The sequence below is a fragment of the Salmo salar genome, chromosome ssa12, assembly GCF_905237065.1.
Source record: "Salmo salar chromosome ssa12, Ssal_v3.1, whole genome shotgun sequence".
In the NCBI taxonomy this organism is placed as follows: domain Eukaryota; kingdom Metazoa; phylum Chordata; class Actinopteri; order Salmoniformes; family Salmonidae; genus Salmo; species Salmo salar.
Genome location: NC_059453.1, coordinates 12,617,064 through 12,644,981, shown reverse-complemented (window position 1 = coordinate 12,644,981; position 27,918 = coordinate 12,617,064). Strand labels below are relative to the sequence as shown.

The 27,918-nt window shown below is 43.9% G+C and overlaps 1 protein-coding gene across 2 annotated transcripts; it reads right to left on the bottom strand.

The window, feature by feature from the left end:
- Positions 1-8: 8 nt before the first annotated feature.
- Positions 9-27,506, bottom strand: LOC106594982 (lysophosphatidic acid receptor 2). Of its 2 annotated transcripts, none has more exons than XM_045690724.1 (7): positions 27,275-27,506; positions 13,159-13,616; positions 11,652-11,761; positions 8,018-8,104; positions 7,545-7,872; positions 3,914-4,179; positions 9-268 (listed from the first exon to the last, which is right to left on the bottom strand). In XM_045690724.1, exons 2-7 carry the CDS (start codon positions 13,382-13,384, stop codon positions 170-172), a joined length of 1,116 nt encoding a protein of 371 aa, XP_045546680.1. In that variant the 5' UTR covers positions 13,385-13,616; positions 27,275-27,506; the 3' UTR covers positions 9-169. The 2 variants fall into 2 exon arrangements, with proteins under 2 accessions (XP_045546680.1, XP_045546681.1); XM_045690725.1 differs by lacking the exon at positions 9-268 and adding an exon at positions 1,452-2,805.
- Between the last annotated feature and the right edge of the window lie 412 nt (positions 27,507-27,918).

Below are 27,918 nucleotides of genomic sequence, written 5' to 3'. Positions count from 1 at the left end.
AGTTATTGGTCATGTTTCTGTAACATACAGTATCATCAGTCATACAAACAACATTTTACATCAATACAACTAAAAATCACATCTATACAATAAAAACATTTAGCATGATTCAGAAATTCCCCCCAAAATAATCACACAATGTGTGTGTGTGTGTGTGTGTGTGCGCGCGTCAGCTCTCTGTGGACGTCACCATGTCCTCTGTTCCCTTCAGGATGAGAGGAGCTCCCCTGGTCTTCTCCTCCAGCTCCGCATCACGATTCTTAGACGGCTGGAGAGGGAATGAGAGGCAGGATGAAGGGGATTAGGTGGAGGATGAGGAGAGAGGGAATGAAAGGAGAAAGAGAGGGAGTTAGTAAGGTTCAGCGATGGGAGAGAGAGACAGATGAAGAAACAGAGAGAAATACAGTGTGGTGTCTTTCACAGAGTTAGGTGTTCAGTAGCTTCATCAATGCTTCTCTCTCTGACAAGCACAGCAATAAACTGGATCACAGCACGTACAGATAACATCCCTGTTTCTCTCCATGACAAGCACAGTAATAAGCTGGATCACAGCACGTACAGATAACATCCCTGTTTCTCTCCATGACAAGCACAGTAATAAACTGGATCACAGCATGTACAGATAACATCCCTGCTTCTCTCTCAGACAAGCACAGCAATAAACTGGATCACAGCATGTACAGATAACATCCCTGTTTCTCTCTCAGACAAGCACAGCAATAAGCTGGATCACAGCATGTACAGATAACATCCCTGCTTCTCTCTCAGACAAGCACAGCAATAAACTGGATCACAGCATGTACAGATAACATCCCTGTTTCTCTCTCAGACAAGCACAGTAATAAGCTGGATCACAGCACGTACAGATAACATCCCTGTTTCTCTCTCAGACAAGCACAGTAATAAGCTGGATCACAGCACGTACAGGTAACATCCCTGCTTCTCTCCATGACAAGCACAGCAATAAGCTGGATCACAGCAGGTACAGATAACATCCCTGTTTCTCTCCATGACAAGCAAAGTAATAAGCTGGATCACAGCAGGTACAGATAGGAGACACAATAAGGACACAATACAACCAAGCTATAACCTAAATAAAACCCAACTATAACCCACAACCTATTTATTTAGCCATTTCTGTGGGTGGCAGGTAGCCAAGAGGTTAAGCGTGTTGGGCCAGTAACAGAAATGGTCGCTGGTTCGAATCCCCGAGGCGACTAGGTGAAGAATCTGTCAACGTGTCCTTGAGCAAGGCACTTTGACCCTGACTGCTCCTGTAAGTGGCTCTGGATAAGAGCGTCTGCTAAATGACTAACATGTTTAGCTTCTAGTTTGTGTCCTTATTCTCGTTCCTTGCAGCATCATAAAAGACAGACATGATCAAACGATGGCCGCACCCAGCGGCACGATGCCGCCAGGCATAACCAAGCGATCAGGCAGACAGACACAGATTAGGAATGTTTTCATTTTTCTGGCTTTATTTTCAGAGATGTTTCGGTACAAAAATAAAACTAAAAAACAGTAACAGAGTTTTTAAATGAAAGAGTATTATTACATTTTTAAAAATGTTTTAAAATGTGTTTTCATACGTGCTTATGAAAATAATGCATATTAACAGGCCTATTTATTTTAAAAAAATCTAAATATTTTGAATATTCATAACCAGCATTTCCCTTTTATAGTTTCTCAGGTATGAACATTTTCCCTTTTCAGAGATGATTTCAGCCAGTAATGGTGAGAGTTGGGGTCCGTCCCAATAATCTCTCCTTTTTCCTGAAGGGTGCACTCGTTCATGACATTCCACACATCTCACAGCATTGGATTGGTGGAGGCATGGGCTAGAGGGAGTTCCCACCATATTTCTAATACCAGTCATTTCCTTTCAAATCAGTGAAGGGAAGTGAACGAGTGCACACTTTGGGAGGAAGAAGAGACAATTGGGACGTGGCCCAGGAGTGTAGAAGAGGACTTGCTTTCACTTGACCACTGGGGGGCGCTAATGTATATCACACGTTACTGTGTGTGTGTGTGTGTGTGTGTGTGTGTGTGTGTGTAAAATTACAGTCCATGTCATTGGGTGGGGTAAGTACGAGGGGAACATATTTCACTGTCACACCAGAGTTAGTGCAGAATAGCGTGCGACACTGAAATGTTTCCCCTCCCTCCTGTATTGTGTCGTTTGTTCGTTCTCCATTAGTGACATCACTGACAGGATGTGTAAACGTTTAACTGGTGTTTGTGTGGGGTACTGTAAACACACACACACACTCCTGTGTCTCCACACAGAGAGCAATGACACAGTGATGAGTCAGCCGTGTGTTGTGTGTGTGTGTGTGTGTGTGTGTGTGTGTGTGTGTGTGTGTGTGTGTGTAATGTGTCTACGCGTGTGATAGTGTGTGTGTGTGCGCACGTGTGTGTGTGTAATGTGTATGCGTGTGATAGTGTGTGTGTGTGTGTGTGTGTGTGTGTGTGTGTGTGTGTGTGTGTGTGTGTGTGTGTGTGTGTGTGTGTGTGTGTGTGTGTGTGCACACATGCCATAGCTACAGGTCACAGGAAGCATGACAAATAGTCAGACCCGTTTGAACCACTAACATCTGGTTTACATCCCACCAGGCTGTCCAGGGTGACAGACAACCTTCCAACAACGTTATAGAGACATTGTCAGTACTCAGAAAGTCTGTATGGAAAAGAGTTGCATCAGAGTCCAGTATGGACCCAGGTGAAGACCAAAACATTCACTGCAGGGGCTGGCCTCACTCAACCAGACTCATTCAAGTCTTGGCGTTGCAGAACATCTCTTTCTCTCTAGACACACAGATTGGGACAGTGCATCTGCATTAGAAGCTGCCCAGCACCATGTTAACAGAGTAGAAATCAGCCCCATCCCTCTCAATCCACTCACAACATTATGTTTGATCAGGTCTCTTTTTCCAAACAGCACGTAGACTGCCCCACCTCTAGTTTCTAAAAACACGCCGTCCCTTCTCCAAACAGTCCATCTACCGTTAGTTTCCAAACAATAACATCTGCATGATTAACTATTCATATGGTTCTATATTGATTAGAACAGAGACTGATAGGGCTGGTATGTTACAGTGTACAATAGAAGCTAGCGCAACATACAGTATTATAACAACGAGCCTACAAACACGGTATATTCTCTGTTTGCTTGTAAAGGGAGGGGGGGATACCGCGTCAGCTGTACAACTGAATGCCTCCAACCGCATTTAACCCAACCCCTCTATTTTGTGACATTGTTATGGTAGTTGTTGCACTGTGATTCTGTTGTTGTAGGCGTATTAGTGGTATTGTGTAACGTTGTCGTTATTGTAGGTGTTGTCGTGGTACTGTGTTACGTTGTACTTATTGTAAGTGTTGCCATGGTATTTTGTTATGTTGACGTTATTGTAGGTGTCGTCGTGGTATTGTGTTACATTGTCGTTAGTGTAGGTGTTGCCATGGTATTTTGTTACGTGGTAGTAGTCACTTTAGTGGTCTTTTGTCCATTGTAGTTATTTTTTTAAAATGTTTTGTTAAGTTGTAGTGGTTATAGTGGTTGATGTCGTTGCGGTGCGTCAGTGCATGGTGGTTGCTATGGTATAGTTTGGAGGCCATAACGTTGTTGTTACGGTGTAGTTGATGTCATTGTGACCGTGTAGCTACGCTGTTGTCACAGGACTGTTAGCTAGTCGTCTGAGTGGGCATGGTATTGAACGTTGCTATAGCAACCTGTCACTGTTGACATTTTTACGGTGTAACTGCTTGTTACGTCGTCGTCGTACGCCTGTCACCTATATGTGTCTACTGTCCTCGTCTAATCGTCTGTGTCCGAGTGGTCGCCGTGGGGACTTATATGATTGTTGTCGTCGTTGTGGTTGTCGTGGTGATTGTTGCCGTTGCTCTCAGAGAGTACCTCTTGCTCCAGGGTGTTGCAGCGCGTGCCGGACAGCGTGTCTTTGTGGCCGGCGCCGCCGCGGCGACACAGGCAGCAGAGGATCCTCTTGAAGGTCTGTAACATGTCCGTGTCTCTGAAGCTGTAGATGATGGGGTTGACCAGGGAGTTACACTCAGCCAGGACCAGACAGTACTTCTCATAACGCAGCACCTGGCACGATTCACAGCCCAGACCATCCAACATCAACAACACCAGGCCCGGGGTCCAGCAGATCACAAAACAACCTGGAGGGGGGGGAGAGGAGGGAGAGGAGAGAGAGGAAGGGGGAGGAGAGGAGGGGCAGAGGAGGGAGAGAGAGGAGGGGGAGGAGAGGAGAGAGAGGAAGGGGGAGGAGAGGAGGGGCAGAGGAGGGAGAGAGAGGAGGGGGAGGAGAGGAGAGAGAGGAAGGGGAGGAGAGGAGGGGCAGAGGAGGGAGAGAGAGGAGGGGGAGGAGAGGAGAGAGAGGAAGGGGGAGGAGAGGAGGGGGCAGAGGAGGGAGAGAGAGGAGGGGGGGAGGAAAGAGAGGAGGGGGGAGGAGAGAGAGGAGAGGAAGGGGAGGAGAGAGAGGAGGGGGAGGAGAGGAAGGGGAGGAGGGGCAGAGGAGGGAGAGGAGAGGGGGAGGAGGGGAGAGAGACAAATGTAAAAATTCAGCTGGTCAGTGAATAGTGTACAGTATCCACTGTCAGTGTGACTTGGGGTTGGTCGGACAGATCTGATTTCATTATGATAACATTCAATTACACAATTTCACGCCTCAGGAATTCATACTGTACACACACACACACACACACACACACACACACACACACACACACACACACACACACACACACACACACACACACACACACACACACACACTGACAGAGAGAGAAGGGGAGGTTGAAATGGAGGAGTGTTTTTGTGTCGAGGTGGTTTAACTATGCTGTTCCCCGTCAGGACATGCAGACATTCCTCGCTCACATTTTTGTTTTACTATCCTTGTGGCGACCAAACAATTGATTCCCATTCAAAATCCTATTTTCCCTAACATATAACCCTAAACCTAACCCTAAACCTAACCCTAAACCTAACCCTAAACCTAACCCCGAAGCCTGAATTAGCCTTTTTCCTTGTGAGGACCGGCGAAATGTCGCCAATTGTCTGAATGTTCTTTGTTTTAGCATCCTGTGAGGACTTCTGGTATCCACTAAAACCCAAAACACACACAGCCTCGATCACTCACACTTGCCATGCCAGAAAGAGAGACAACCAGAAATGTAAGGATTCCGTATGAGCCTATATGTGAGAAACAGAGAAGTCAAATTCCTTCTCGAGGAATTTAATCAGAAGTAAAAAATGCTGGAGCAGAAGCTTGGAAGAGGGAGAGAAGCAGGAAAGAGGAGAAGGAAGGAAGGAGGAAGGGAGGGAGAGAGTGAGGGATGTGGGGGGGGGGAAGTAGAGTGTCTGGTTAAACGAGTTAGGACAAGCCAGAGAGGTGCCTGAATGCCAGAGAGAGAGAGAGTGTGTGTGTATATGTATATACAGTTGAAGTCAGAAGTTTACATACACTTAAATTGGAGTCATTAAAACTCGTTTTTCAACCACTCCACAAATTTCTTGTAAACAAACTATAGTTTTGGCAAGTCGGTTAGGATATCTACTTTGTACATGACAAGTAATTTTTCCAACAATTGTTTACAGACAGATTATTTCACTTATAATTCTCTGTATCACAACTCCAGTGGGTCAGAAGTTTACATACACTAAGTTGACTGTGCCTTTAAACAGCTTCCAGAAAATGATGTCATGGCTTTAGAAGCTTCTGATAGGCTAATTGAAATCATTTGAGTCAATTGGAGGTGTACCTGTGGATGTATTTCAAGGTTTACCTTCAAACTCAGTGCCTCTTTGCTTGACATCATGGGAAAATCCAAAGAAATCAGCCAAGACCTCAGGAATAAAATATCGTAGACCTCCACAAGTCTGGTTCATCCTTGGGAGCAATCTACAAATGCCTGAAGGTACCACATTCATCTGTGCAAACAATAGTACGCAAGTATAAACACCATGGGACCACGCAGCCGTCATACCGCTCAGGAAGGAGACGCGTTCTGTCTCCTAGTGATGAACGTACTTTGGTGCGAAAAGTGCAAATCAATCCCAGAACAGCAGCAAAGGACCTTGTGAAGATGCTGGAGGAAACAGGTACAAAAGTATCTATATCCACAGTAAAACGAGTCCTATATCGACATAACCTGAAAGGCCGCTCAGCAAGGAAGAAGCCACTGCTCCAAAACCACCATAAAAAAGCCCAACTACGGTTTGCAACTGCACATGGGGACAAAGAACGTACTTTTTGGAGAAATGTCCTCTGGTCTGATGAAACATAAATAGAACTGTTTGGCCATAATGACCATTGTTGTGTTTGGAGGAAAAAGGGGGAGGCTTGCAAGCCGAAGAACACCATCCCAACCGTGAAGCACGGGGGTGGCAGCATCATGTTGTGGGAGTGCTTTGCTGCAGGAGGGACTGGTGCACTTCACAAAATAGATGGCTTCATGAGGTAGGAAAATTACGTGGATATATTGAAGCAACAGCTCAAGACATCAGTCAGGAAGTTAAAGCTTGGTCGCAAATGGGTCTTCCAAATGGACAATGACCCCAAGCATACTTCCAAGGTTGTGGAAAAATGGCTTAAGGACAACAAAGTCAAGGTATTGGAGTGGCCATCACAAAGCCCTGACCTCAATCCTATAGAAAATGTGTGTGCAGAACTGAAAAAGAGTGTGCGAGCAAGGAGGCCCATCTTTCCTCCCAGTTCTCTGCTGCCAATGACTGGAACAAATTGCAAAAATCACTGAAGCTGGAGACTCATATCTCCCTCACTAACTTTAAGCACCAGCTGTAAGTGCAGTTCACAGATCACTGCACCTGTACATAGCCCATCTGTAAACAGCCCATCCAACTACCTCATCCCCATACTGTTATTTCTTTTTTTGCTCCTTTGCACCCCAGTATCTCTACTTGCACATTCATATTCTGCACATCTATCACTCCAGTGTTTAATTGCTAAATTGTAATTATTTTGCCACTATGTCCTATTTATTGCCTACCTTCCTTATCTTATCTCATCTCATTTGCACACACTGTATATAGACTTTTCTGTTGTGTTAATGACTGTATGTTTCTTATTCCATGTGTAACTCCGTGTTGTTGTTTGTGTCGCACTGCTTTGCTTTATCTTGTCCAGGTCGCAGTTGTAAATGAGAACTTGTTCTCAACTGGCCTACCTGGTTAAATAAAGGTGAAATTAAAAAAAGGGGAAAAAAAGTGACCCAAGTTAAACAATTTAAAGGCAATGCTACCAAATACTAATTGAGTGTATGTAAACTTCTGTGATGTGATTAAAAAAATAAAAGCTGAAATAAATCACTCTACTATTATTCTGACATTTCACATTCTTAAGATAAAGTGGTGATCCTAACTGACCTAAGACAGGGAATTTTTACTAGGATTACATGTCAGGAATTGTGAAAAACTGAGTTTAAATGTATTTGGCTAAGGTGTATGTATATATATGTGTGTGTGTGTGTGTGTGTGTGTGTGTGTGCCCCCCGTCCCTCCTCACCCAGGATCATAGACACAGTCTTCATCAGGTTGAACACAGTCTCCTTGTGTCGTATCTGGCTGGTGTGCTGAGACATCCTCTGGCTCTTGTGTCTGACGTACACAAAGATCCTGGTGTAGGCAGCCACCATGAGAGAGAAGGTGAACAGGTTGAGCACAGCCCAGAACACCAGGTAGGAGCGTTGGTACATGGGGGCCATGGTGGAGCAGTTGTCCAGGTCACACAGACAGTGCCAGCCCATGGTGGGAACCAGGCCCATGAAGATGGCTAGGCCCCAGATAGCGGCGATGAGCAGCACCACGCGGCGGTTGGTCATCTTACTGTGGAGCTGAGACGATATATACTTTATTAGTCCATAACAGATGGAAATGTTTCTACCGCTTTCTCCCGACCACTCTGATATACCTCTACTGTAATATCAACAAAAACACACACACACACACACACACACACACACACACACACACACACACCTGCATGGTGAAGATGGTCTGGTGGCGCTCCAAGGCGATGGCCAGGAGGTTCAACACCGATGCTGTCAGACTGGAGTCGATCAGGGTCTGGAGGGAGGAATAATTCATCTATACTTGAAGGGTTTTAGCCTGTTAGGGCTAGGGGGCAGTATTGACACGGCTGGATAAAAAACGTACCCGATTTAATCTGGTTACCACTCCTACCCAGTAACTAGAATATGCATATACTTATTACATATGGATAGAAAACACCCTAAAGTTTCTAAAACTGTTTGAATGGTGTCTGTGAGTATAACAGAACTCAAATGGCAGGTCAAAACCTGAGAGATTCCTTTACAGGAAGTGGCCTGTCTGACCATTTCTGGAACTTCTTTGCCATCTCTATCTTTTACTAAGGATCTCTGCTCTAACGTGACACTTCCTACGTCGTCCATAGGCGCTCAGAGCCCGGGAAAAACCTGAATGTCGTCATCCCAGCCCCAGGCTGAAACACATTATCGCCTTTCTCAAGTGGCCGATCAAGGGACTCTGGGCTTAGGCGTGTGACCTGGCCGCCCCGTCTTTGTGATTTTTTCCTCTGTTTGCCGAAAAGGAGATTCCCGGTCGGAATATTATCGCTTTTCTACGAGAAAAATGGCATAAAAATTGATTTTAAACAGCGGTTGACATGCTTGCAAGTACGGTAATGGAATATTTAAAATATTTTTGTCACGAATTGCGCCATGCGCACGACCCTTCTTTACCATTTCGGATAGTGTCTGGAACGCATACGAACAAAACGCCGCTATTCGGATATAACGATGGATTATTTTGGACCAAACCAACATTTGTTATTGAAGTAGCAGTCCTGGGAGTGCATTCTGACGAAGACAACAAAAGGTAATCAAACTTTTATAATAGTAAATATGATTATGGTGAGTGCTAAACTTGCCGGGTGTCTAAATAGCTAGCCCGTGATGCCTGGGCTATGTACTTAGAATATTGCAAAATGTGCTTTCACCAAAAAGCTATTTTAAAATCGGACATATCGAGTGCATAGAGGAGGTCTGTATCTATAATTCTTAAAATAATTGTTATGCTTTTTGTGAACGTTTATCGTGAGTAATTTAGTAAAATGTTAGCGAATTCCCCGGAAGTTTGCGGGGGGTATGCTAGTTCTGAACGTCACATGCGAATGTAAAAAGCTGGTTTTTGATATAAATATGAACTTGATTGAACAAAACATGCATGTATTGTATAACATAATGTCCTAGGGTTGTCATCTGATGAAGATCAAAGGTTAGTGCTGCATTTAGCTGTCTTCTGGGTTTTTGTGACATTATATGCTAGCTTGAAAAATGGGTGTCTGATTATTTCTGGCTTGGTACTCTGCTGACATAATCTAATGTTTTGCTTTCGTTGTAAAGCCTTTTTGAAATCGGACAGTGTGGTTAGATTAACGAGAGTCTTGTCTTTAAATAGCTGTAAAATAGTCATATGTTTGAGAAATTGAAGTAATAGGATTTTTAAGGTTTTGAAAATCGCGCCACAGGCTTCAACTGGCTGTTACGTAGGTGGGACGAATTCGTCCCACCTAGCCCAGAGAGGTTAAAGTACTGATCGAGATAGGACAGTTGAGAGGAGACAGGAAAGGTAGGAGAGATGGAGAGTCAGAAGAGGGTGGATTACAACCCACGCTGACTGGTAAACTTGGCTGTACAGTCGTGGCCAAAAGTTTTGAGAATGACACAAATATTAATTTCCAAAGTTTGCTGCTTCAGTGTCTTTAGATATTTTTGTCAGATGTAATTATACTTCAGCATTCCATAGTAACAAGTATTTCATAAGTGTCAAAGGCTTTTATTGACAATTACATGAAGTTGATGCAAAGAGACAATATTTGCAGTGTCGACTCTTCTTTTTCAAGACCTCTGCAATCCACCCTGGCATACTGTCAATTAACTTCTGGGCCACATCCTGACTGATGGCAGGATGAATTCTTGGAGTTTGTCCAAATTTGTGGGTTTTTGTTTGTCCACCTGCCTCTTGAGGATTGACCACAAGTTCTCAATGGGATTAAGGTCTGGGGAGTTTCCTGGCCATGGACCCAAAATATCAATGTTTTGTTCCCCGAGCCACTTAGTTATCACTTTTGCCTTATGGCAAGGTGCTCCATCATGCTGGAAAAGGCATTGTTTGTCACCAAACTGTTCCTGGATGGTTGGGAGAAGTTGCTCTCGGAGGATGTGTTGGTGCCATTCTCTATTCATGGCTGTGTTCTTAGGCAAAATTGTGAGTGAGCCCACTCCCTTGGCTGAGAAGCAACCCCACACATGAATGGTCTCAGGATGCTTTACTGTTGGCATGGACACAGGACTGATGCTAGCACTCACCTTGTCTTCTCCGGACAAGCTTTTTTCCGGATGCCCCAAACAATCGGAAAGGGGATTCATCAGAGAAAATGACTTTACTTCAGTCCTCAGCAGTCCAATCCCTGTACCTTTTGCAGAATATCAGTCTGTCCCTGATGTTTTTCCTGGAGAAGTGGCTTCTTTGCTGCCCTTCTTGACACCAGGCCATCCTGCAAAAGTCTCCGCCTCACTTTGCGTGCAGATGCACTCACACCTGCCTGCTGCCATTCCTGAGCAAGCTCTATACTGGTGGTGCCCCGATCCTGCAGCTGAATCAACTTTAGGAGACGGTCCTGGCGCTTGCTGGACTTTCGTGGGCGCCCTAAAGCCTTCTTCACAACAATTGAACTGCTCTCCTTGAAGTTCTTGATGATCCGATAAATGGTTGATTTAGGTGCAATCTTACTGGCAGCAATATCCTTGCCTGTGAAGCCCTTTTTGTGCAAAGCAATGATGACGGCATGTGTTTCCTTGCAGGTAACCATGGTTGACAGAGGAAGAACAATGATTCCAAGCACCACCCTCCTTTCGAAGCTTACAGTCTGTTATTCAAACTCAATCAGCATGACAAAGGGATCTCCAGCCTTGTCCTCGTCAATACTCACACCTGTGTTAAATGTTTTTTGGGAATTCAGTTCATTTGCATGGCAAAGAGGGACTTTGCAATTAATTGCAATTCATCTGATCACTCTTCATAACATTCTGGAGTATATGCAAATTGCCATCATACAAACCGAGGCAGCAGACTGTGAAAATTAATATTTGTGTCATTGTCAAAACTTTTGGCAACGACTGTACATGTGTGGGGGTTCCTCGGCATTAACTGCTGGACCACAGCGGCCACAAGCGTCCTTTTTTCAACTATGTGGGCCTTTTGCTCATAATAGCTTAGTAAGCATAAATCACACAAACCTACAGTACTTTGACAGGAAAAGTTTTCCCAGTTTGAAAGAAAAAATGTGGATTAATCGATTCATGGGCCCTAGCAAGCATCAACTCAGGGACGGACCAGGATCAGAAATCAGCCCAGGCTTTTCTGACATGCCGGACCATTTTTTCCTCAAGGACCTCATCACTAGCTAAATAATGCTAATTATGTGGAAAAGAAACTGCCCTTTGGCCAGTCCATTTCTGCATCAACTAAACCTATGGGAAGAACTTGTCTTGTGCTCCTGGCTTACTGGCCATTTGTTCTTGGGACAGATTGATGGTCCAGGGTTAGGGTGTGTGTTGGACTCTCCTACCTGGCGTACAAACCACTGGTTCTGGGACAACTTGATGGTCCAGGGCCCAGTGTGGAACATCAGGTGCAGGTAGGCGATACCTGAGAACAGGTCTGCTGCTGCCAGGTTGCCTAGGGGACAGTAGACAAGGACATTAGTAGGGTTGTTAACCTGTCTGGGCAAGGAGGGACGTTTGCGTCCCACCCTAGTCAACAGCCAGTGGAATCACGTCGCGCGAAATACAAAACCTCATAAATGCTATAACTTCAATTTCTCAAACATATGACTATTTTACACCATTTTATAGATACACCTCTCCTGAATCGAACCACGTTTTCCGATTTCAAAAAGGCTTTACAGAAAAAGCAGAACATTAGATTATGTCAGGAGAGTACCCTGCCCCAAAAAAATCACACTGCCATTTTCAAAGCAACTAGATGCATCACAAATACCCAAAACACAGCTAAATGCAGCACTAACCTTTGACAATCTTCATCAGATGACACTCCTAGGACATCATGTTACACAATACATGCATTTTTTGTTCGATAAAGTTCATATTTATATATAAAAACAGCATTTTACATCGGCGCGTGACGTTCAGAAAATATTTTCCCTCAAATGCTTCCGGTGAATCAGCGCTACAATTTACAAAATTACTATTCAAAAACATTGTTAAAATGTAATATTGTCATTCAAAGAATTATAGATTAACATCTCGTGAATGCAACCGCATTGCCAGATTTAAAAATAACTTTACTGGGAAATCACACTTTGCAATAAACGACATGGTATGCTCAGAAAAATTGGCTAGGCGATACATGTTAGCGCCATCTTGGAACCATCTAATATCAAAAATACTATCGTTCCGAAGGCTACTCATAATGTACTGAAGCACGCGGGACTTGTCGTCACGAATGTGCAAAAAATATATATTTACGTTCGTTCAAACATGTCAAACGTTGTATAACATAAATCTTTAGGGCCTTTTTCAACCAGAGCTTCAATAATATTCAAGGCGGACGATTGCATTGTCTTACTAAACGTTTCGAAAGGGGAGGGTAGCCATGGGCATAGTAGTAAATGGCCCTCCCCCTGTGACCAACTTCCAAGCCTCTCTTTGGGTCAGTTTCTACCATAGAAGACTCAAACCACTTTGTAAAGACTGTCGACATCTAGTGGAAGCCTTAGGAAGTGCTAAATGATTAATAAGTCCCTGTGTGTTTCAATGGCAAAGGTTTGAAGTGATTCCATACATCAGATTTCCATTTCCTGTTAGGATTTGTCTCAGGGTTTTGACTGCCATATGAGTTCTGTTATACTCACAGACACCATTCAAACAGTTTTAGAAACTTTAGAGTGTTTTCTATCCAAATCTACATAATATTATATGCATATTCTAGTTACTGGGCAGGAGTAGTAACCAGATTAAATCGGGTTAAAAATGACAAACTTCAGAAAATTCTGGTAAGTTTGGTCCCAAATTAGTGGGAGCAGCTGCTAATTGACAGACACACACACACCCTACCTAGCAGATAGTAGATAGGGAAGTGGAATCGTCGGTTGATGAAGATGGCCACCATGACCAGGATGTTGGCCAGAATGACGATGACAGACACACCCATGCCCAGGCTCACCACCACGTAGTCCCGAGGACGCCAGTGGGCGCTGATGTTCTTGCCACTTTGTTCATAGAAGAACTGCACTGAATGGTTGAAGTAGCACCTGGGGATGTCATCTGTCAACTTGTCCATCTTGACCAATCAGAGGGGGTGGGTGGGGTGGATCGTAGAGTGGGCAGGGGTTAAGTGGAGTGAGGGTGACCAATTGGATTGTCCGGATGGATGAGTGGATGGGACTCGCCCTATTGGTGGGTTGGGGGTAGTCTCGCCATGAGGGGTGGGAGGGAATGGACGGCGTCCAGTTTGATTGATGTCTATCTCCTCCAATCGTGTGTGGGCTGAGACGTTGTCCCTTCTCTTTGGTCTGTGGGGGGAAGAGAAGTAGAATATTTAACAACATAGTTGAAGACACACACACTCTATTTTAATTATGACTAGTGTTAGGAGTTTTTCCTTTAGAGCCTTCAACTAGGGTCTAGAGATGTTCCTTTAGAGCCTTCAACTAGGGTCTAGAGATGTTCCTTTAGAGCCTTCAACTAGGGTCTAGAGATGTTCCTTTAGAGCCTTCAACTAGGGTCTAGAGATGTTCCTTTAGAGCCTTCAACTAGGGTCTAGAGATGTTCCTTTAGAGCCTTCAACTCGGGTCTAGAGATGTTCCTGGGCTTGAGGCTAACGCTGAAGAAACATCCTCCCTGTAACAAACATCCCTACAGCAGGTTGCTCCGGTCCTGAGGTTAACACTGATGAAACATCCTCCCTGTAACAAACATCCCTACAGCAGGTTGTTCTGGTTCTGAGGTTAACACTGATGAAACATCCTCCTGTAACAAACATCCCTACTGCAGGTTGTTCTGGTCCTGAGGTTAACAATGATGAAACATCCTCCTGTAACAAACATCCCTACAGCAGGTTGTTCTGGTCCTGAGGTTAACACTGATGAACCAGCATCCCTACTGCAGGTTGTTCTGGTCCTGAGGTTAACACTGATGAACCAGCATCCCTACAGCAGGTTGTTCTGGTCCTGAGGTTAACACTGATGAACCAGCATCCCTACAGCAGGTTGTTCTGGTCCTGAGGTTAACACTGATGAACCAGCATCCCTACAGCATGTTGTTCTGGTCCTGAGGTTAACACTGATGAACCAGCATCCCTACAGCAGGTTGTTCTGGTCCTGAGGTTAACACTGATGAACCAGCATCCCTACTGCAGGTTGTTCTGGTCCTGAGGTTAACACTGATGAACCAGCATCCCTACTGCAGGTTGTTCTGGTCCTGAGGTTAACACTGATGAACCAGCATCCCTACTGCAGGTTGTTCTGGTCCTGAGGTTAACACTGATGAACCAGCATCCCTACTGCAGTGTTGACTGTAAACCAGGCTGCCTGCTGGGGTTTAGATAACAACATTCCTTCTACCTCAGTGTATGATCTGTGTAGTCTTTACTGAACCAGGGGAGTTATTACCTATGTAGTGATGTCTTGATTCTAGCAGGTTAGTGGACTGAAGATAGTGATTTACAGTAACCTAACTAGTCTCTCTCGACCTCCCTCCCTGGGCTCTACTCTCCTCCTAACAAAAGAAACAGCAGAGCAGCTTTCTGGAGCAGAGAGACACACCTCACAATTACACAATCCAGCAATGTAACCTAATCTCAATCCAAACACACAGCAACACACACACAGCCTCAGTGCCCCCACTCTACGACTGCGAGACAGAGGGAGAGAGAGGGAAACAGAAAGAGATGGAAAGCGGAAGAGGGGAAACGAGAGAGGGAAGATGAAATGTATACAGGAGAGGAATGGAAGAGACTGAAAGGGAAAGAAAACATGAAGGATTGGGGGGGAGAGAGAGAGGTGTTAAATTGCTGAGTTGGAGTCAGAAACAGAGGAATGCAGAGGGAGTGTTTGTGGTGTGTGAGTGTGTACTAAGAGATGGTCATCTGGCCTCGAAGTGCCTCCCACCAGTCTCCCTATCTGACCGCTAAACAGAATGGAAGTACAGCTCTCCCTCTCTAAAGCACCAGATATCTAAACCACGACCACCAGCTAACCTTCTCCTGCCGCAATCATCCGGCCTTTACCTAGCAGACATCTTAATCCACAGCCACTCAGAGTAGTGTCTGCACTGTGCAGAAGAGCACTTAAAATGGGAGGCCCCAGAGGAAATCAAACACATGACCCTGGCATTGCGAGAACCATGCTCTACCAACTGAACCATACAGGACCTCTACCCTGATCTGACTGTCTAACTGAACCATACAGGACCTCTACCCTGATCTGACTGTCTAACTGAACCATACAGGTCCTCTACCCTGATCTGACTGTCTAACTGAACCATACAGGACCTCTACCATGATCTGACTGTCTAACTGAACCATACAGGACCTCCACCCTGATCTGACTGTCTAACTGAACCATACAGGACCTCTACCCTGATCTGACTGTCTAACTGAACCATACAGGATCTCTACCCTGATCTGACTGTCTGACTGAACCATACAGGACCTCTACCCCGATCTGACTGTCTAACTGAACCATACAGGACCTCTACCCTGATCTGACTGTCTAACTGAACCATACAGGACCTCTACCCTGATCTGACTGTCTAACTGAACCATACAGGTCCTCTACCCCGATCTGACTGTAACTGAACCATACAGGACCTCTACCCCGATCTGACTGTCTAACTGAACCATACAGGACCTCCACCCTGATCTGACTGTCTAACTGAACCATACAGGACCTCTACCATGATCTGACTGTCTAACTGAACCATACAGGACCTCTACCCTGATCTGACTGTCTGACTGAACCATAAAGGACCTCTACCCTGATCTGACTGTCTAACTGAACCATACAGGACCTCTACCCTGATCTGACTGTCTAACTGAACCATACAGGACCTCTACCCTGATCTGACTGTCTAACTGAACCATACAGGACCTCTACCCTGATCTGACTGTCTAACTGAACCATACAGGACCTCTACCCTGATCTGACTGTCTAACTGAACCATACAGGACCTCCACCCTGATCTGACTGTCTAACTGAACCATACAGGACCTCTACCCTGATCTGACTGTCTAACTGAACCATACAGGATCTCTACCCTGATCTGACTGTCTAACTGAACCATACAGGACCTCTACCCTGATGTGACTGTCTAACTGAACCATACAGGACCTCCACCCTGATCTGACTGTCTAACTGAACCATACAGGACCTCTACCCTGATCTGACTGTCTAACTGAACCATACAGGACCTCTACCCTGATGTGACTGTCTAACTGAACCATACAGGACCTCCACCCTGATCTGACTGTCTAACTGAACCATACAGGACCTCTACCCTGATCTGACTGTCTAACTGAACCATACAGGACCTCTACCCTGATCTGACTGTAACTGAACCATACAGGACCTCTACCCCGATCTGACTGTCTAACTGAACCATACAGGACCTCTACCCCGATCTGACTGTCTAACTGAACCATACAGGTCCTCTACCCTGATCTGACTGTCTAACTGAACCATACAGGACCTCTACCCTGATCTGACTGTCTAACTGAACCATACAGGACCTCTACCCTGATCTGACTGTCTAACTGAACCATACAGGACCTCTACCCTGATCTTACTGTCTAACACTCACAGCAGAATAAACAGCTGTAGTACTACTAGGTGCTTATAGGTTCTGACAATCTGTTTTGTGTCACTGTGTGTACCACAATGAGCATGGAGAAAATAAAGAAAATTCTCTGGTTTTCTGAGGAGGTCCGACAAGATTGTAGCCAAGCATGGACAATCTCAAGGCTACAAGTCCATCTCCAGAGACCTTGATGTTCCTGTTTCCACCATACGTAATGTTATCAAGAAGTTTAAGGCCCATGCCACTGTAGTCGACCTCCCAGGACGTGGCTGCAAGAGAACACTTGATGGAAGATTGCAGCGACGGATTGTTTGAAAGGTGGAGAAAGCACCTCGATCAACTGCCACAGAGATTCAAGCTGACCTTCAGACACACAAGGTACGAAAGTTTCAACTCTGTCCATCCATCTCCAACTCAATGAAAGGGGGTTATATGATAGGAGACCCAGCAGGATGCCACTGCTGAGAGAGAGACATCGGAATTGGCCAAAACACATCTGAACATTTCAAAATTCTTCTGGGAGAATGTCCTGTGAACAGATGAGAACAAATTAGAGATTTTTGGTAAAGCACACCATCTCTAAGTGTACAGCCTTCAAAGACAAGAACCTTCCCTACAGTAAAACATTGAGGAGGTTCAGTGACGATTTGGGGTTGCTTTGCTCCCTCTGGCACTAGACACTAGCTCATATCCTGCTTAGGGTCTTCTTCAGGATAAGATGCAGCTTTGATATCCCACTCATGACTATCCCTGAATCCATGAATAAACAGAGTATTCTTCATTTAAATATATGGGTTAAATGGAATAGTAACTGAAATATGGACACTGGACTGGCCTATAACCTGCAGCGTAATTATGCATTCCTTGCAGTGAAACGAAACAAAATGTTAATGTCGTCTCGGGAACAGGAGTGGAGAAATGATTTCTTTCTTTCAGCATCTCTTGAGGAAATGTGAATGTAATGTGTTATCCTCATCACTGTTATGCCAGCAGACAGTATTTCAACCACAATATATGCACCCAAGACCAACTGAAGTCTTAGCTGAAGACAAAACAGTTACAGATACCTAGATATCTGGTAGAATTACCTCACAGCTCCATCCATCTATCTAGATATCTGGTAGAATTACCTCACAGCTCCATCCATCTATCTAGATATCTGGTAGAATTACCTCACAGCTCCATCCATCTATCTAGATATCTGGTAGAATTACCTCACAGCTCCATCCATCTATCTAGATATCTGGTAGAATTACCTCACAGCTCCATCCATCTATCTAGATATCTGGTAGAATTACCTCACAGCTCCTATCTATCTAGATATCTGGTAGAATTACCTCACAGCTCCTATCTATCTAGATATCTGGTAGAATTACATCACAGCTCCTATCTATCTAGACATCTGGTAGCAGTACATCACAGCTCCTATCTATCTAGATATCTGGTAGCAGTACATCACAGCTCCTATCTATCTAGATATCTGGTAGAATTACATCATAGCTCCTATCTATCTAGATATCTGGTAGCAGTACATCACAGCTCCTATCTATCTAGATATCTGGTAGAATTACCTCACAGCTCCTATCTAGGTATCTGGTAGCAGTACATCACAGTTCCATCCATCTAGATATCTGGTAGCAATACATCACAGCTCCATCTATCTATATATCTGGTAGCAGTACATCACAGCTCCTATCGATCTAGATATCTGGTAGCAGTACATCACAGCTCCTATCGATCTAGATATCTGGTAGAATTACATCACAGCTCCTATCGATCTAGATATCTGGTAGAATTACATCACAGGTCCTATCTATCTAGATATCTGGTAGCTGTCCTAGCTTCAGGGGGAGGCTGGTTCCACCATTGGGGAACCAGGAGAGCTTGGACTGGGCTGAGCGGGAGCTGCCCTCCCGTAGGGGTGGGAGGACCAAGAGACCAGAGCTAAAAAAAATAAAGGGAACACTTAAACAACACATCCTAGATCTGAATGAAAGAAATAATCTTATTAAATACTTTTTTCTTTACAGATTTGAATGTGCTGACAACAAAATCACACAAAAATAATCAATGGAAATCCAATTTATCAACCCATGGAGGTCTGGATTTGGAGTCACATTCAAAATTAAAGTGGAAAACCACACCACAGGCTGATCCAACTTTGATGTAATGTCCTTAAAACAAGTCAAAATGAGGCTCAGTAGTGTGTGTGGCCTCCACGTGCCTGTATGACCTCCCTACAACGCCTGGACATGCTCCTGATGAGGTGGCGGATGGTCTCCTGAGGGATCTCCTCCCAGACCTGGACTAAAGCATCCGCCAACTCCTGGACAGTCTGTGGTGCAACGTGGCGTTGGTGGATGGAGCGAGACATGATGTCCCAGATGTGCTCAATTGGATTCAGGTCTGGGGAACGGGCGGGCCAGTCCATAGCATCAATGCCTTCCTCTTGCAGGAACTGCTGACACACTCCAGCCACATGAGGTCTAGCATTGTCTTGCATTAGGAGGAACCCAGGGCCAACCGCACCAGCATATGGTCTCACAAGGGGTCTGAGGATCTCATCTCGGTACCTAATGGCAGTCAGGCTACCTCTGGCGAGCACATGGAGGGCTGTGCGGCCCCCCAAAGAAATGCCACCCTACACCATGACTGACCCACCGCCAAACCGGTCATGCTGGAGGATGTTGCAGGCAGCAGAACATTCTCCACGGCGTCTCCAGACTCTGTCACGTCTGTCACATGTGCTCAGTGTGAACCTGCTTTCATCTGTGAAGAGCACAGGGCGCCAGTGGCGAATTTGCCAATCTTGGTGTTCTCTGGCAAATGCCAAACGTCCTGCACGGTGTTGGGCTGTAAGCACAACCCCACCTGTGGACGTCGGGCCCTCATACCAGCCTCATGGAGTCTGTTTCTGACCGTTTGAGCAGACACATGCACATTTGTGGCCTGCTGGAGGTCATTTTGCAGGGCTCTGGCAGTGCTCCTCCTGCTCCTCCTTGCACAAAGGCGGAGGTAGCGGTCCTGCTGCTGGGTTGTTGCCCTCCTACGGCCTCCTCCACGTCTCCTGATGTACTGGCCTGTCTCCTGGTAGCACCTCCATGCTCTGGACACTACGCTGACAGACACAGCAAACCTTCTTGCCACAGCTCGCATTGATGTGCCATCCTGGATGAGCTGCACTACCTGAGCCACTTGTGTGGGTTGTAGACTCCGTCTCATGCTACCACTAGAGTGAAAGCACCACCAGCATTCAAAAGTGACCAAAACATCAGCCAGGAAGCATAGGAACTGAGAAGTGGTCTGTGGTCACCACCTGCAGAACCACTCCTTTATTGGGGGTGTCTTGCTAATTGCCTATAATTTCCACCTGTTGTCTATTCCATTTGCACAACAGCATGTGAAATTTATTGTCAATCAGTGTTGCTTCCTAAGTGGACAGTTTGATTTCACAGAAGTGTGATTGACTTGGAGTTACATTGTGTTGTTTAAGTGTTCCCTTTATTTTTTGGAGCAGTATATTATCTCAGTGTTTTAGCTTCACTGTTTAATATTATCTCAGTGTTATAGCTTCACTGTTTAACATTATCTCAGTGTTATAGCTTCACTGTTTAATATTATCTCAGTGGTATAGCTTCACTGTTTAATATTATCTCAGTGTTATAGCTTCACTGTTTAATATTATCTCAGTGGTATAGCTTCAATGTTTAATATTATATTCTCTCTATATGTTCTAGCTTCACTGTTCTATATCCTTATATTCTCTCAATATGTGACTGCGGCAGACTGCTAGAACATATACTCCCTAGTGTCGAGGCTTCGCCTGACTGATAAGACAGGGAGACATACGGGTGGAGGAGAACCAAAGGTTCTGGACTCAAGCTGGGACAATAACACCCCCTGTCTAGCAACAGAGATGAATTGTACATCCTAGACTCAGGGGTGGGGGGGGCTTATCTGAGTAGAGGGTACAAACAGAGGTTATAAATATATGTGCGTGCAATAGGCGTCACTATAATCCCTGGTTCGAATGCAGGCTGTATCACATCCGGCCATGATTGGGAGTCCCATAGGGCGGCGCACAATGTCGTCCGGGTTTGGCCGGGGTAGGCCGTCATTTTAAATAAGAATTTGTTCTTAACGGACTTGCCTAGTTAAAAGGTTAAACACAAAAAAAAATGTAATTCATACTTTGTCTTTGCAGCTGTATGATCCAGTGTGGTTTAATAAATCTAGCTTGAGCATTCTTCTGAGTCCGATTGGAATTTATACCAGAATCTTAGAAGCTAACCCTTGTTAATCCAATTTTTTTACTCCTGAACTTATTTAGGCTTGCCATAACAAAGGGGTTGAATATTTATTGATTCAAGACAGTTCAGCTTCTCATATTAAATGAAAAACATAATTCCACTTTGACATTATTGGGGTATTGTGTATAGGCCAGTGTCACAAAATCTCAATATAATCCATTTTAAATTCAGGCGGTAACACAATAAAATGTGGAAAAAGTCAAAGTGTATGAATAGTTTCTGAATGTACTGTGTGTGTTTAATATACTATCCAGATAATAAAGTGTTTGATCACAGAACATAGAATAGAATTCTAGAAAAATACCTCCTTTCACTAAAACAGCTGTAACTCATCATTCACAGTAAAAGGTATTCTGATTTCAAATGATCAATCCTTACAAAATAAGAAAGAGAAAAACATAGAGCACATTGAGTCCATCATCATTAGGAAGTTGTACTAAAGGCAGTTGTTGGGGGGGGGGCACGAGACATTTCACAGGTGTTTTTTCTTGACTGATTACCATTTAATTGATGTGTATTAGATGTCATATCATTTGAAAGGGCTGTTTCTCAGCCTTCAAAATATGTATCATACTTTCATATATGGTTTGACACCAGTAAAGTATTCTCATTAAGATACGCAGAGGTCATGGTCTCAGAAAATTCAGGAATTCCAAAACTCTCCTGCCGATGATGCAACAATGCCAATATGGCGACACCCAGTTAGCTGGTGTTCTAAAGCCTAGTGTTTCATTCCCCTTTAACTGAGAGTGACAGAGAGCTGGCAGTTAAAAATGGGCCATGCTAAAACACCTACATCCTGTAGCGGGCTGCTTATAACGTTAGCTTTGGGCAACAGGGTTAAGTAGCTGGCTAGCCATTTATTTTCATGAACTGAAGATACATTTCAATAGGCGAACAACAAGTGGCAACCTAGCTAATACTTACTCACAAGGATTCCTAAATCATTGCTAAGAATAATGAAAATGACTGCAATTTCTACTGGTCATTGTTTTCAGGCTGGTTGTATTGGTGCTAGCTAGGTACCAAGCTAAAGCTAGCTACCCTAGAAGTTGCGGTCGTACAAATTATGCTTTATTACCAAAGCAGTATTGTAAACATCGTTCGTGGCCGGTGTTTGCTTGTTTGCAGACTTTTTTGTATAGCTTTGACAGTGCTACTGTATCTTTTCTGGCAAGCAAAGACCCAAACGGCGTTCCGTATGTCGAAAAGCTAATAGCAGTGACGCTATTACTGTGTAACTCCGGTAGGGCAACATCTGAAAAATAGCGCACTTGTTAGTGTGTACCGGTGCTCGACCAGTCAACGAAAGCCGACATCCCCCACAACAGAACGGTTGATTGTCAAGGGCAATGAATTCCATTATCTTGGCTTTAATGGATTTCGCCTTTGAGTTGTCTCGCTGAAATTTTCTTACTCTTTCAAATGCCTCCTCGACTTATTGACTGCTCGATCCACACAGCAGACATTGTGGGCTAGGTTAGGAATGTTGTGTTGCAGTGTAGCGCAACATTTTACATGGCGTTATTACGTCATGTACCTACTTTGTACAGGTATGCACAGTAGCTTTGACATAGGTTTCTAACATCGGGCGTTAAACTAGAAATCGGGCCGATACCAATGTTGGCATTTTTAGCTAATATCGTCCGATTCCGACATGTTCACCGATATATCGTGCATCCCTAGTTCGAATGTTACGAAACGTTTTCGTGAGAAGACCGGTTTTCAGTATATCTCAATGTCTGACAAACAATGCTGTAGCTCAGCCACCTTCCACCACAGATGCAGAAGTGAGACGACGGCGGATGTTGTGATTTGAGACACATCCAATGCAACAAAACATATTTCTAGATTAAATTGACAGTTTCTGATGGGGATGACCGGTGCGTCAATCGACTCCAGGGAGTAAAACAGATTCTGAGAGGTGTGCGTGTGTACGTGTGTGTGTGCGTGTGAGATTAAGAGAGAGGAAGTGTGTGTCTCATATATCAGAACTCTAAACACTGAGCTGTCTGATTTATACTTCCTGTTATGCCAGAGTGTGTGTGTGTGTGTGCGAGCGTACTGGGAAGAATCAGTAAACACTAGTTTGAATGCAAACAGGTCATTACAGATGGAGACACACCCTTTGCGGTAGCCTCATCCCCTCTTTCCCTCTCTCTCTCCTTCCCTCTCTTCGCGTTTCTTAAAGGAAAAGTGATTTTTTTTTTACAACCAAATCTAAAAACAAATATGTAAATGGTATGTTCTAGAAGTATCCAACCTGTATTAGGTTGTATTCCCTGTAGTGTGACTCGAGCCTTCTCGCCTACACAGCTGTTCCATTCAACGTGTAGACTGCTGCTACAGGTAACTCCCAAAATAAAGGAAACACCAGCATAAAGTGTGTTAATAGGGCATTGGGCCACCAGAACAGCTTCACTGCGCCTTGGCATACATTCTACAAGTGTCTGGAACTTCCTGTATGGAAGCAACCCATGCTTCAGTTTCAATATACTTTCTGCCCCTCTTTTACTAAAGTGCGCCTATTATTTTGGCAGTTACCTGTAGAATGGACGGAGAGGTATCGCTGGAGGCACATCAACATGGAATACAGCGTTGTGGCCAAAGTTCACAATGACACAATGTCATGTGTAGTTATAACTCTGTTATATTAGTCTACATTCTACTGTCTAGTCTGTCTAGTTATAATTACGGACTAACAGGGAGCAGTGCGGGCAGCGACTATCTTCGGCTGTGAGGGATGGAAAAAATTGTCTTCAGCGACAATTATTGAATAATTTAATTGATATTCTGTGCATAAAGGTGATGACTAAAGTGTCTTATTAGGAATTTTCAAATCTGACTTGTGGCCATTATGGAATTTTCTTTCTGGGCCAGGAGTCAGTTAAACTGTAGTACCGAAGCAAAACTGTAGGAGCAGTCTAAACCATGCTTCTAGACCGTGGGGCACTTCAATCCGGTCCGCAAGACATTTACAAAAAATGTCTCCTCAATTTCATGGTATCCAATTGGTAGTTATAGTCTTGTCCCATCGCTGCAACTCCCGTACGGACTCGGGAGAGGCGAAAGTTGAGTGCCATGAGGCCCCGTGTGGCTCAGTTGGTAGAGCATGGTGTTTGCAACAGCAGGGCAATTTGTAAGTCGCTCTGGATAAGAGCGTCTGCTAAATGACTTAAATATAAATGTAAATGTTGTGGGTTCGATTCCCACGGGGGACCAGTACGGGAAAAAAATGTTTGAAATGTATGCATTCACTACTGTAAGTCGCTCTGGATAAGAGCGTCTGCTAAATGACTAAAATGTAAATGTAAAATAACTCTGTTATATTAGTCTACATTCTACTGTCCAGTTATAACTCTGTTATATAGTCTACATTCTACTGTCTAGTTATAACTCTGTTATATTAGTCTAGATTCTACTGTCCAGTCTGTCCAGTTACAACTCTGTTATATAGTCTACATTCTACTGTCTAGTTACAACTCTGTTATATTAGTCTACATTCTACTGTCTAGTCTGTCCAGTTATAACTCTGTTATATTAGTCTACATTCTGCTGTCCAGTCTGTCTAGTGATAACTCTGTTATATTAGTCTACATTCTACTGTCTAGTTACAACTCTGTTATATTAGTCTACATTCTACTGTCCAGTTACAACTCTGTTATATTAGTCTACATTCTACTGTCTAGTTATAACTCTGCTATATTAGTCTACATTCTACTGTCCAGTCTGTCAAGTTATAACTGTGTTATATTAGTCTACATTCTACTGTCCAGTCTGTCTAGTTATAACTGTGTTTATATTAGTCTACATTCTACTGTCTAGTTATAACTCTGTTATATAGTCTACATTCTACTGTCCAGTCTGTCTATTTATAACTCTGTTATATTAGTCTACATTCTACTGTCCAGTCTGTCTAGTTATAACTCTGTTATATTAGTCTACATTCTACTGTCTAGTTATAACTCTGTTATATTAGTCTACATTCTACTGTCCAGTTACAACTCTGTTATATTAGTCTACATTCTACTGTCTAGTTATAACTCTGTTATATTAGTCTACATTCTACTGTCCAGTTATAACTCTGTTATATTAGTCTACATTCTACTGTCTAGTTATAACTCTGTTATATTAGTCTACATTCTACTGTCCAGTCTGTCAAGTTATAACTGTGTTATATTAGTCTACATTCTACTGTCCAGTCTGTCTAGTTATAACTGTGTTTATATTAGTCTACATTCTACTGTCTAGTTATAACTCTGTTATATAGTCTACATTCTACTGCCCAGTCTGTCTATTTATAACTCTGTTATATAGTCTACATTCTACTGTCCAGTCTGTCTAGTTATAACTGTGTTTATATTAGTCTACATTCTACTGTCTAGTTATAACTCTGTTATATTAGTCTACATTCTACTGTCCAGTCTGTCTAGTTATAACTGTGTTATTTTGTATTAGTCTGGGTTAAACTGATTACCACAGTCAGTCCACCGAGAGAAACCAATGTAGGGTGAGTTCAGCTCTCCCTAGTCCTGTAGCCTTTAACATTGAGTCAGTATAAAACAGCAATGCTGTATGTGTGTGTGTGCGCGAGTCAGATGGGCCCCCTATATGCGGCTCCGTGCAGCGAGCCTCTTCTATTCTTGTACACACACACACACACACACACACACACACACACACACACACACACACACACACACACACAACTCCTCCTCTCTCCTCCTTCTGCGTTATCAGTCGAGATGTTGTTTCGTTCCAATCTTACCGAGAATTAAGAGCAGTTTCATCCGCAAGCGGAAAGTCTTTTTCTAGTTTCCAAACAAACCCCCCACCTTATCTTTGTATTACATCAGAAGGCTGGCCACAAGAATGAGTTGACTTGAGAGAGACCTTAACTGTTTTCTGAGAAACAAAAGGTGTTTTCTTTGTTCACGTCTCCAACTGTCGGCTGAAGACAAAGTGGGCCCACCACAAGTTGACTTCCAGGATGCAGGTCTCGTTTACTTCCGTCTCCCTGTTCCTCACTTTACACCGTCACAATTCAGATCCTCTTAGCTTATTTACACAGACAAAACCCCATCTCTTGACATTCAGTTAGCTTCTTTTTGGGATATGTTAAAGGGGTAGGAGGTAAAGAACATGGTACATATTGACCCAGCTGGAGACCTTCTGCCTCAGTCTCTGCCTGTGTGCAAGTGGATGTGTTTGAGTTGTCCCTCCCCCCCTTTCACACACACCTTTACAACGTTTAATTGATAAGCTACCAAAGAGATAAGCGAGATCAACAGTGTATTGTGGTGAGCTCTGTGTAGATCTACAGGGGGCAAAGCAGTGCTGGACAGGGCAATCACCGTGGAGGAGCCGCCCGGCGCCGGGGGGCAATAAAAACAACAGACAACACCGTGAGGTTAAACGCTGACCCATTAAATAGTCTTCTTTTACGCGCTCTCTCTCGCTCTCTCTCCGAACGATCCACAGAGCGAGTGCGTGAGAATTGCAGAAGCAGAGCGCTTGCATGCAGCATGTGGGTGCGCCAGGCCGACTTTGCACCTTTTTTTGTTTAGAAACATTACTCTCAATAGGTCTATGCAAACTGCTGTAATTGACCATATGACTGCTGAAACAAAGAACAGAACAAAAAAAAAAAAATGTAGGCTAAAAAAGCCACATAAAATCTATATATTTTACAGCCTATATCCGGGAAACAAGCACAAACACTACATGCACAGGTCAACTCTTGCATCCGTGCAGTTACCACGGAATGTCACGCGATACAGCGGTGGAACCGCAAGGCAGCCAGCGAGACACAGCAAAACCGAGAATATTTAACAAGGAGTAAAAGGAAAACCTCCACAACCATTATCCAAAAGTGCTGAGAATGCACAATGTTCTTTTAGACTTGTTTTTACGAGTTTATCAAGTTAAACCAGTCATTAGGCCTATAACGTAGCCTAAATTAAGCTTTTCGCACGTAGCCTATCCGAGTTTAGCTTTCACTCACTAAACAATGAAAATGTGCTTTCGTTAAAACTAAAAACATATCAAAACATCAAATTCCTTACCTTAGTCTTGCCTTAGCGCCTATCCCTTCTTTTTCGCTTCCAGAAACGTGTTTAGTCTTTGTTTAATCCATAAATTTGTCCTAAAATTACAATCCAAATTTGACTTTCGAGTGACTTTGGTCGTTTGGCCGCAGTTTACCTGTGCGCGGTAGGGAAAGGGTGCGGCGGAGCGTGTCTCTGTCAGAATGTGGCTTGGACAACCTGGGAGCCCAACGTACCCGCCTCAACTGCTCCCCGGTTGGATACTGGAACGGAAAGACAACCAATGAGAGGAGAAGAAAGGATGATTGACAGCGTAAGTACAGTGTTTGGCGAAGGCAGGGTTTTTACCCCCATGCTGGGCTGTAGTGTTGGGTGTGATTTTGTTTTGACAAGGAGCAAGACGTTATGTATAGAACAAGACAATAGAAAGGCTAAAGGTCTCCTAGGGGCGTCTGAAGACACAGATTATGCTATAGGCGTTAGGAGATGACTGAAGACAGTTATGCTAGGAGCCTAATAGAATAATACCCTACACATTATAAACATTGAGATAGGACACAATACGTTTAAAATAAGCAAAATAATATAATTATAGTCTACATACATTTTTAGCTGTCTCTCCATCATCATAGTTAAATAAAGGTAAAACATATATATATATA

Coding starts and splice junctions, on each gene's coding strand:
- LOC106594982 (XM_045690724.1), bottom strand. CDS start 13,384: ATGGACAAGTTGACAGATGACATCCCCAGGTGCTACTTCAACCATTCA. Junction 7,873..8,017: donor AGACCATCTTCACCATGCAG/GTGTGTGTGTGT, acceptor ATATCGTCTCAG/CTCCACAGTAAGATGACCAA. Junction 269..3,913: donor GCAACACCCTGGAGCAAGAG/GTACTCTCTGAG, acceptor TTCCCTCTCCAG/CCGTCTAAGAATCGTGATGC.